Genomic DNA, 11900 nt, shown 5'->3' on the forward strand with positions numbered 1-11900 from the left:
GGTCGTGGACTCAAAGCAAAGGGTCTGGGTATTTCAGAACATCCTGTTTATATGAAGTGTTTTATCAAGTCACACCTAATTCAGAGAACCTCCTGCGCTGGAAGGGTCCCACAAGGATCATCCAGTCCAGCCCCGGCCCTGCACAGAGCCCCCAACAATCCCAGCCTGTGCACCCCTGGGAGCGGTGTCCAAACGCTCCTGGAGCTCGGGCAGCCTCGGGCCTTGCCCAGCACGCTCTGGTGAAAGAACCTTTCCCTGCTATCCCACATAAACCCCTCCAGACAGGGCTCCAGCCGTTCCCCGGGCCCTGTCCCTGTCCCAGGGAGCAGAGAGCGGAGCTGCCTCCGGCAGGAGCTGCAGCCCCCGGGGAGCTCTGCCCTCAGACTCCTCCAGGCTGAATCGGCCAAGTGCCCTCAGCCGCTCCTGGTGTGGCCCCCAGATCCCAGCCCTTCCATCCAGACACGTTCAGCAATGTTTTTCAGCCCAGCCGTGTTCAGGAGCTCCCAGAAACAGTGCCCTGCTCTAAGAGAAGGGGTTGTGAGCCAGCTGGCCCTTGTCCACCCTGTCCCTAGGTTACGGGACATCCATCTCTGTAAAACATGCCGAGAAATGACATGAGTGTCCAGCAAGAGGCGAGGATTGCATTTTCAGGGCTGCTCTTACATCTGTGCTGTACATTAATACTCGTTGCCACGAGATGTTTTCAGTCCCAAGGCAGTCCTTGAGCTGCGGGACCCCGGAGTGATTGGCACAGGCATCAGTTGTGCAATTCTCTTTCTGAGGGCACTGAAGTACAATGAAGCAAAGCAGTGGGTCGGAGTTCTGAGCTGGCTTAAAAGGCACCACTGACATGGCTAACAGAACAAACTCCTCTGAGTATTTCTGGTCTTACGAATATTACTGGGATTACATAGATCCAATCTCGGTGGATGGAAGCAAGTTGAAGGTTAATAAGTGTAAGTATTGTGGAATAGTAGTTGCTAATCTAGCATAGGGAAAATGTTGCATAGCTTGTCTTGCTGACCTGGTTTTGTTTCCGTGCAATAGATTCCATGCCATGGTTTGTGTGAATTGGGTGTTTGCCTTCAGGCTGGCAAGTTACTAACACACACTCTGGGCTTTATCTTACAGTATTTGAAGCTATAAGACTGCTGACACTAATTCTTGTTTACAAGGACAGATTTTTTTTGAGTCATTTGGGAAAATTTGATGAGTTGCAAATCTGTGGCGTGGAGTGCTGGTTGCCTGTGTGCTACTGTCACCAAAGTTCACTGAAAGAGCAGAGGTTTTCATAAAAATATTGTGTTTTCATCTTGGGACAAGGCTAACACTGCAGCTGGTAAACATTCAGACTTTTAGTAAAGGAAATGTATGTTGCCACTAGCCAGGAACAGTAAGCTGCAAACATTGTTTTACCTTTCCTCCTTTGATTTAGTGCTGCTGAACTAATAACGTAATAATTTTCATTATTGTGAAAATGCTTTGCTGCTGTGGAAACTGATTCTGCTGGGCTTGGCAGTTTATTTCCAAAGGATATGAAGTAGCATTCACCCAACTCACCTTGCAATAGCTTGTTCCATTTCACACCTGGCTTTGCACAGTGAAACAGCAATGTCTTTTAATGTCTGCTTATGAAAAAAAAAAGGTTTTTCTAATGTAACTGCACTAGTTAGGTTTTGCTAAGATAAAATGACAAGCTACATCACCGTGGATCAACTGAGGGTGGTGGATGGACTGACAAAGACCAGGGGAGAGCAGATAGGGTGTGTTGGAGTCACTTATGCTGCAGGCAGTGCTTCCCCTTGATTTCTGTCAAGCCTCTGCCTGTGGTTGTATCTTCAGTTAATTAACAAAGTGACAGGCTTTACTCATTGCTGTTTAGTTTGCTGAAGATGGCTGCAGCTGTTCAGATGTGGTTTCAGAGACTAAAATTGTTTTCCCAAGGTTCTTACAGTGAAATTATTACATATTCCAGGAAAATGTGATGGCCCTTCAGAATATCTTCATGTCTCTCACTAGCAATGCAAGAAACTGCCTTTCTGATGGTGAAGGTTGAATTAGCCAGTGTCAGGAGCTGCTTGTCCTTCGCTTGCTTGGGCAGCAGTAGGAAAAAGGAGCAGAAACTTACTCTGCACCACCTCTAGAAAAGCTTTTCTGTGCATTCAGATTAGCTGAGGGTTTATTGCCTCCAAACTTAGAGCACCACACCTTAAAAAAAGTGGTGTGAAGATCCACATCATTCCATACAGAAAATCCATCTCTCTAATGCTGTACAGCAACATTTGGTGCTGCTGGGACCAGGCAAGTTATGAGCAGCTCCTTTGATTCTCTCAAGTTTGAACTTAGGGCAGATTATTACCCCCAAATTCCACCAGGGAAACCTCAAACTGCTTAGCTAAGCTGAATGTAAGTCTCTAGCATGTGTCTTGCATCGCAAAACCCAAAAATCAGGAATAAACCTTTCCTCTGTTTTCTCCTTAATAACATTTTTCTACCATTTCTACCTGGTGCATTACAGAGGTGGCACTGGTGTTACAGCAATTCCCTCCCTGGCAATTGATAGGGTATTTCTCTTTCTTCAGCTGCCTGTTTTCTTGAAATTTGTGGAAACTGTGCTTCCGAGACAAAATGCCCACCCTCTGTTAAGTTTAATTTTAATTTGTCGACAGTTTTGCAGAGGAAATTACCCCATATGTGCTGATGAGTGATCTCATCAGCCTTATTTCCATTAAAAAAGCAGGGTAGGATCTTGTCTTGACTTTTTTGTCCCACTTGTTCTCTCCCCCTAAAGAAGTAGAGAAGTCTGCCACCTTTCAGGTGTTTTTATGTTATCATGAAAATAGACATTTTCCCATGTCAGCAGCCTAGGAGAAATAGAAACTGCATCCTCTTGGTACTGTTATTCTTCCTTCTCCAAATACCAGTGGGAGAACAGTGAGTTACAAATTCTAAAGAAAACACCAGGGGAAACAATTCCACAGCTCGTTACAGTTTTTTTTTTTTGTTTTGAGTACAAGCACCACTCAAGCAATGAATATACTCTGCAGGTTTTCCTGTCTTTGCATAATATTTCCATTCTTACACCCCGAGAAGCCGCTGCTGGGATTATTGGCTTCATGTGCTCAGGGCCATTGCTGGGGCAGCCCAAGGGAAGTGTACAGTCACCATAACCCTGGGGTGGGATTGCAGTTCCCTAATTCAGTTTGCCTGCTGGGTTTTTAAAATTTTTTTAATGTGAAACACAGACCTAAATCTCTGTACTTCTTTTCCTGTTACGTGGCTGGTCCCTGAAACTTTATGAGACTGAATTTGTCTCATGAAAATGAATCTAGACCCAGTTAAAAGCCATGGCCTTGCTTTCTATTTGTAATGTTGTGCATCTCTCTCCACTCTGTATGAAAATAATGAAAAGTCTTAATTGGCCCGGGAACTAATAGGCTATTTGAAAACACTCACATACACGTGCACAAAAGCTGATGATAAAATTTAGCAATAGGAAAACTTTACATAGATTGGTAAAATATGAAAATATGTTATTCTAGGTAAAAAAAATACTAATTGCAGAATTTAAACCCAGGAGATTTTGGTTCAAGCTCCACCTGAGCCTTGGAGCAAATTTATTTAGATTCAGTGAATTCCATGAAATGTATTAAAACTGTTTTTAAAAGATTAAGCCAAAACACCTCTGATAGGGAATTCTGTAAATCCAAACTTTTAATTTCTACCCCAATGGCGTGGAACATTTCAGAACTTTGGGCTTTTCAAAATGTCCCTGGGCAAAGGAAGAATAAAATCAGGTGCCCCTCCCAACTGGTATTTCTCAGTAGCCCAGCTGAAACTCAGGTTTCTGATAAGGGTACAGCTAGGCCAGCTCTGTTTTGGGTTTAAAAGGAGCTGGGCTAATTCCCTTAATCTCTTTGTGAATCTGATGCCAGCACATACTGAAGTTTTTCACAAAGAAACACTCAATCAAACATACTGGATCTGTTTCAAAGAACACAATGTTTTCTGTACTTTCAGAGGGAAGATTTATCTTGGTCAATATTTGTCTCTGGAGTCAGTGACCCTTCTTTTTCCACCTCATCTAAAATGAGTCATTGGCTACGAATCCAGGGCAGAGCACCCAAACTTCCCAAGGCCACCACCACCACAGTGATCCCAGGAAGGAGCATTTTTGAAACAGTGGTGAAATGTGCTGTGGGGGCGGGAGTGGACTGCTCCCCTCCCTCAGTGAGCCCAAGGCTCAGGCAATAATTGGCACAGCACTGTAGCCTTCATGAAAGAGCAGCTCTCTGCTCCCTCAGCCACCCCACACTCCCACTAAACCAGCTGTGAACACACCTTGGCACTGGCAATCCTCTTCTTCCTTAAATAAAGCATTTGCTTCTGGCAAAGCAGGCAACATCTTGCACTGTTTGATGGTGGTTGTGGGGGCACTGCAGCTGGACAGGGCAAGGGGCACATTCTCTTCCATTGCACTGATGATGTCCTGGGAGGGTCACAGGCACTTTGCCATAAACTTCCCTGGCTATTTTTTGTGGTATAAAATGTTTTCAAGGCTGGAATTCCCTTCCTGAGTGCCCCTCCTTAAAGATCCTGCAGGACTGAGCAGTAACCACGCAGGCTTCTTGCACTGTGGTTGTGTAAATTCAAATATCTGCACAGTTCTAGTCACCAGAACACTGTCTGGAGGCTTTTCCCACTCCCTCCCTCATCCCTGTTACCAGACACTGTTAGGAGGCTCCCAAGACCTTTAACAAATCAGCAATTAGATTCCTCTCTCTAAAAGGAGAAACTCAATGAATCAAATGCCACACCTTTACTAGAGATGATAAATCATCTTACTGTGTGTTTTATTTTTGCCATGCAAAATGCATTTGACAGAATTACTGTGCTGTGTCCACAGACTCCATCGTCATTGCCTTTTGGGTCGGCCTGGCTGCCTTTGTGACCTTTCTTTTCCTTATTTTACTGTGTATGTCCTGCTCTGGATCAACGCCAGCAAAGTAAGTATAACCAGAGAGAAAGGAAGCAGATACTGGTGAGAAAAAATAACCTGCAGGAAACATTCACTGCCTCAAGTGATCCAGCAATGACAGACATTTATTACTGCACAGAGGTGCAACTTTTCCCATCAGTATTTGGTTGGAGTGTCCCTTGACACACTGCTCCTCCGAATGCATTTGGCCACTGCTCCTCCTTATCTGGTCAGGACGCAGAAAATTCTGCTCAGGCAGAGATTCGGGATTAGGTCACAAACAAGCAGAGGGAAACAGCAGTCAAAAGGAGCACTCATACTCCTTTATTGGCACCCTAGGGCCTCTGGCATGCTCACAAAAGGTAACAAAAACAATAAAAAAAGGCAGTTTATCCAAAAAACCCACAAAGCAGGAGGCGGACTAACAACACAACACACATGGAAATAGATATGAGGTTGCAGGGTAACAGAGGCATGTTACCAAAACTTTACTGTTCCTAAAAAACTGGCACAAGTCTGTGTCCATGAAAATCTCAGAGTGTTTGGAAGACTTAAACAAAGTATTAATTTTTAAGTTTTTTCACTTTTTCATCATCTTACTGAGCAAAATACTTGGCTTAATAATACACATATTTATCCCTCATGTATTCAATTTTGCCCATCAAAGGAGCCATTCTAAACAGGGCAAGTCTAGAAATGTTTCCTGAAGTGCCCAGAAATTATTAATGAAGAACAGCATTCAATGAGATTTGTTTAGGCTTTGAAACCATCCTATCTTATCATTTTTCTAAGCTTGAAGCATGCTGTAAGAAAACAATTTTAGGACTGAAGAAACTATTAAACCCAGTCACACACAAAACCTGTCCTTTTTGCTTGAGTTCTGTTTGTTTTTCAAGCCCCACTTCAATTCCCCTTCTCCCAATTCCAGCCCCGAAACCCCGTGATGTGCCTGAAAGAAGCCACCAGTGTAAATTTGCACCCCTGCATTGGCATCCTCTCTGCTGTGTCACCCCCTGCCCTTGGCAGGACAATCATCCAGTATCTGTATGGAAACCTTGTGTCTCTTTTATAATCCTGATTCACTCACCCAACGAATGCACGCTCACGTCACCGGTCAAGGCTGGAGAACTTTTACCTTCCTCGCTTCGTGCTCATCCATCTCTGTCAAGCCGAGGGACATGCAGGACCCCATGTGCTCTCCCAGCTCGCCCCCATCGTGGTGAGAGGAGGCAGCTTCTCTGGGCAGTCTGTGCCAGGGCCTCTCCACCCTCAGAGCCAAGAATTCCTCCCCAGTATCCCATCCATCCCTGCCTTCTGGCAGTGGGAGCCATTCCCCCTGTCCTGTCCCTCCATCCCTTGTCCCAAGTTCTCCCCAGCTCTCCTGGAGTCCTTTTAGGCCCTGGCAGGGGCTCCGAGCTCTCCCGGAGCCTTCTCTTCTCCAGGTGAACACAGCCAGCTCTCCCAGCCTGGCTCCAGAGCTGAGGGTCTCCAGCCCTGGGAGCATCTCCATGGCCTCTGTGCTTCTTCCAACAGCTCCATGTATTTCTTGTACTGGACTGCAGCAGCTCTGCAGGTAGGGTCTCACCTGAGCAGGGGAGAGGGCCAAAGTCCCCCCTGCCCTGGAAGAATCCCCACCTCTTCTGATGCCGTGTTGATGCCATTTTGGCTGTGCATCACACCCATCTCTCCCCGCACTGTGTAACACCAAGGGTTAACTCTCTTGGCAAGGGCACTCCACCCTCCACAGCAGAGTCCCTTGTTCTTACCTGCACATCTGCACAGAAACAAGTCGCTGTCAAAGTGTCTTCCAAAAGGCCAAAAAAGCTCTGTTTACTTGTGCCACAGTTTAATCCTTAGACACGGAGAGGTCCTGGACCCGAATCCATGATCTGATTGCACCACACACTTCTCTGCAATACCAGATGGTTTGGTGCCAGTGTTGATGGGTGAGTTTGGGAGAGGGGGAAGGCTGATGCCTGTCCAAGCCCTGCAGTGAGGTATCCATGTCCCAGTCCCTTTTGACAGCACTGCACTATCCTACAGAAATAAGACAAAAGGTCTGCAGCATGGGACCAATGATTTCAAACCCATCTGCCTGCCAAGGCAGCTGATGATCACACTGCTGGAATGCAGAGCATTAACATTTGCTTCAGCAATGTGTATTAACATCCAAAATGATACAGGAAAATAAGGGTTTGTGGCTGGAGATGGTTCCTGGCCAAGGCTGGAATTTTGCACAGTGGAACGAGGACAGAGCAAGCTCCTTGCAGGTGTCTCATGCATTTCAGTGGAGGCTGTGCATTCCCAATAGCCATGCACAACACAAATCTTCCAGCTATCACTTTCCAACTAGGCAGTGTAGTGTTGGAGAGAAACCCAAGCTGGATGCCCAGAGAGCTGGAAGATCTGCATGTGTCTCACTCCTCATCCATGTTTCTTGCTCTTGGAGAGGCTCCATCTAGCACTCCGGACCCCCCTGCTGGCTCCAGAAAGATCTCTCACAGTAAGGAACTCCATTCAGTATTTGGATGTGGGGCATGACCACCCTCATGGTGAACCATAGATATGCAGCTGCCTTTATCCTTCAAATCACACTTCCCTCAAAAAATGACATCAGACATTGTCACTGTACTTGTCTTTGTCCAAACCCACATAGTCTGGAATCAGCTTCCCTGTCCTTTGAAAGACTTTTTCAGTTGTATCTTAGCTTTAGTTGTGTGATTTTGGCTGGGCCAAGGTCAGTCGCAGCACCACCCAAGAGTGACCTGGCTTGACCAGGTCGGTCCGTTTGGGTACTGGGACACTGGAACGCTTCCACAGCAACCTCTCTGCTGTTCCAGGGGTGCCTAACAATCAACAGAGCTGGCCAGAGTTCTTGTCAGACAGGCCCTGGGTCTCTGGGATGCAAGTTCTACAGCTGATATTAAAATATGGATAGCTAGCTGGTGGTATTTAGCTACTTGATAGACTGGAAAGAAAAGTCCTCTTCTGGTAAGATTTTTTTTTTTTTAAATCTTGCTTCTGTCAAACAAAGAGGAAACATGTCTTGAATACACCTGCAGCATAGCAACGAAAATTCCAAACCTGCCTACCTGTGCTGGGCCTCCTGATGAAACGTTGGGGGTTTATTTCTGCTTTTTTACTCGGCTCGGTTCGGCCGCACTCGGCACCGCTCGCTGCGCTCCCCGCAGCTCGGCTCGGCTCGGTTCGGCCGCACTCGGCGCCCCTCGCCGCAGCTCGGCTCGATTCGGCCGCACTCGGCGCCCCTCGCCGCAGCTCGGCTCGGCTCGGCTCGGCCGCACTCGGCGCCCCTCGCCGCAGCTCGGCTCGGCTCGGCTCGGCCGCACTCGGCGCCCCTCGCCGCAGCTCGGCTCGGTTCGGCCGCACTCGGCACCGCTCGCTGCGCTCCCCGCAGCTCCGCTCGGCTCGGTTCGGCTCGGTTCGGCCGCACTCGGTGCCGCTCCCCGCGCTCCCGCAGCTCCGCTCGGCTCCCTGGGGGCGGCGCGGGCCGGGCCGAGGCGCCGCACGGGCGGGCGGGGCCGGCTCCCGTTAAACACGCAGCGCTCGGTGTTTTCCTGCTGCCGAGTCCCGCGGGCGGCCCGGCCATGGCACGGACAGGAAAATTAACCACAAACACCAGATGTCTATGTCCAAAAAGGAGACAGATGAATCCTGTATTTATTATTGTATTATTATTTATTATTCCTTTATTATTTGAATAAAGGGAGAGGCCATGGACATTTCCCCCATTTCCCCCCACCCTGAGCCCTTCTGTTTTTTGTGTCTCTGTTCTTTTTCTGTAAATCCAGGAATTTAGCACGGCCTTGAGTGAGTAACAGTTTGTGTTAATTAGTGGAATTCCTCTGGAATTTATGGTTCCATTCATTACTTCTTTCACCTTCACTATCTGGGTTTATCTATCAGCAGGCCCACAGTTTGTTTCTAAAGAACTTCTTCTCATTCTTTCAGCGCGGACACGAACGGGAGCGCAAGGTCTGGCAGGAGCTCATTAGGCAGTGACTGCACGCGCGCTAATTAACGGGCCCGAGAGCGCCCAGAGCAGCTCCCGGGACGGAGCGCTTGCCACCGGAATGTGCTGGAATCCTGTGCGATCCCAGCGGTTTGAAGTTTGGGAATGCTGTGGGACATGTTCAAGGTGTCAGTAATGTTTTTGAAAGAAAGCCCCCAAGGAGTGGTGGAAGGAAACAATAAATAATATTGCCTACCTACTGTCAGTGGCTTTGTCTTTTGTAATGTTGGCCGCTTCCAAGGAGGTAAATTAACTTCCCGCGGAGCTTTTGCTGCTGTTGTTGCTCATGTACTGGAATTCAGCAGAGTCTTTGTCACTTTACACATCAGGAAACACAAGTTCAGCAGAATTTCGGATCTTCTAATCTCTACATTCGGCTGTGGACTCGGCTAGGGTCGGTTCGGCTGTGCTCGTCCAGGTTCGTCCAGGTTCGGCTGGGTTCGATCGGTTCGCCTGAGCTGAGTTCGGTACGCCTGGAATTGCCCCGGTTCGGCTCATCTGGGCTGGATTCGGCAGAAGTGGGTTGGGCTCGGCTGACCTCGGTGCCGCTCGCCAGAACTCGGTACCATTGGGCCGGTTCGGCTGAGCTCGGGCCGAGGCGCCGGGCGGGCGGGGCCGCCCCGTTAAACGCTCGGTGTTCTCCTGCTGCCGGTGCGGCCGTGCACGGACACGGGCGGGAGCGCGGGGCCGCGCAGGAGCTCAGGGCAGTGACTGCGCTCGGCCCAGCTCGGTTTGGTTCGCCTCAGCTCAGCTAGGCGTGGCTCACGGATTTCCTGACGGCTATTACCTGCTAGTAATTCTACATGACACAAAATGTACCCTCTAAAGGGCTTGGGGTTTTTTAAAGGAATATAATTGTTATCCCAATCTTGGTACAGAGCCGATGGCTCCTTTAGGACAAGAATATTTACATGCAGAAGCAATTCCCTCACTTGCATCTCATTTTTATTTACCCCACTCCCAAAATTCAATACGTATCACAAGGAATGTGCAGTTCTGTTTTTTCCCTGTGCAGTATTTGTACAGAGGACCTGGGCACAGCACGCAGTTGTGAGTCAATTGAATAAATTCTGGTTTACATTTCAAAGGTTCTCGTTCTGGCACTGTGTGTTTGTGGATCTGGACTGGCATGCTCAGCTACCCTCACGGCCACATTCAAGTACAATTTATCAGATTTCACAGACAATTCCCGTAAAACTCTGGTATAATCAATGAGCAGAAAATGCTCTGGGGTTTAGTTCCGTCTCTCACCCGTTCCAAGGGGAGGGAAGATGGGCTTTTGTCGCACATCACAGCAGCAGTGATGGATCAGAGCATTTTTTTAAATTAAAAAAGTGTAATAAAAATAAACCAGGTCTGATAGAAATGTCTTTAAACGCCATGAGATCTTTTTAAACCCAAGAAGACCATCACGATTCCCAAGCTCAGTCTTCTATTCCTACTGGTTTTAGTATCGTGAAATCAACCAGGTCCTTCAAGAAATATTAAATGATCACGACTCAACCTCTGCAGTACCGGTCTGTGTCCGCAGGGCGGCAGCGCCGGGGCCCAGCCCGGGGCTGACACAGCAGCAACAGGCAGAGAGCGGAGGCGAAAAAGAACAAAAATCCTCTAAAATAAACGTCCCGAAAGACCCCAACCACAACTACAGGAACCCTGCCACTAACCAAATTCAAACCAAAAAACCCCTCTGTTTTAAGCTATATTCCATTATTTCTTTACATTTATTGTTTTTATATTTATCATAACAATTTATACTTTCTATTAATATCTATGTGTATTAAATATAGAATATAATAATATATGCATTATTATAAATAGTCTTTATTTATATTCTTGATTCTATTTTTTATATTTTTATTATTTTTATAGTTTTTTAAAATTTGGGTTTATTTGTTTATATTTTAAACTATATTCATTAACCTAAGACATCAGAACCACAATTAATCAGAATTAAATTAGCTTGGTTTTCTAAGGGGGAAAGAATTTATTTTTATGAAAATAATATTGGTATATTTTCCCTTTCTGTGTTGTGGGGATTTGTTTGTGGGGTTTTTTTGTTGTTGTTGTTCTTTTGCTTTTGGTTTTTTTTTTCCTTTGTTTTTGATTTCATTGTTACTAAACAATGAGGTTTGGAGAGTTACAAAATTCTCGCCCCTCACCCAGGATGGGCGCTCTGCCATGGATTTAATCCATCTGCACCTGAAAGAGAGTTAGGACAAAAGTCAGAGGGCTGCAGGATAACTTCAAAGCTCCAGGCATCTCGTGCCCATCTAGAAATACCCTCTACACTCCCACTACACCCTACACTGCAAATTTCAAGTCCCCGGGACATGCCCTATTACCCCTACACCCAGGCTACGCAGCAGGGCAGAGCAGCGCAGGGCCAAACGCACACCAACACCCGTGACACAGGACACCACAAACGAGAGGGATGAAACAGGGAGAGAAAAGGCTCAGCAAGAAGAAGGACCCTGAGGGTCCAAATAAATACCGCTATTTATTAAATTTTTCTCACCCCCAAAGGCGGCACAAGATGAATCAGTAGTCCAGACAGCAGCATGTTGCTTTAATAATGCTGTTTACGTGTGTACAGCCTGCCTGCAAAAGGAGCCTCCATATAATTTCTTATATTCTAAAGCCATGTATAGAATATTTTTATTTGGAAATCTATTTATATTCAAATTAGTATTTTTTCTGTATATAAAAATGAGAAACTTTACAGGTTTTAATACATAAAAATGAGTACGAGCAGAAATTCTGTATTTATTTCAGATCTGATGATGTCTACAGTTACCCCCAGGCATGGTGTGCCAGCAATAACATTCCCTTCTATATTTAATACTAGGATATTCTGAATGGCCATATGTAACAAACCTAGTATGTCTCATA

The 11900-nt window shown here is 46.5% G+C and overlaps 1 protein-coding gene across 1 annotated transcript; it reads left to right on the forward strand.

Annotated features, from left to right (window-relative positions):
* The first annotated feature begins 815 nt into the window (after positions 1-815).
* Positions 816-11559, forward strand: MRAP (melanocortin 2 receptor accessory protein). Its single transcript, XM_063394724.1, is given in 5 exon segments — positions 816-956; positions 4907-5006; positions 8788-8815; positions 8818-8872; positions 8875-11559. Coding segments are annotated over 5 exon segments (339 nt in total). The 5' UTR covers positions 816-850; the 3' UTR covers positions 8925-11559.
* The last annotated feature ends 341 nt before the right edge of the window (positions 11560-11900 follow it).

Source organism: Prinia subflava, chromosome 1, assembly GCF_021018805.1.
Source record: "Prinia subflava isolate CZ2003 ecotype Zambia chromosome 1, Cam_Psub_1.2, whole genome shotgun sequence".
Lineage (NCBI taxonomy): Eukaryota > Metazoa > Chordata > Aves > Passeriformes > Cisticolidae > Prinia > Prinia subflava.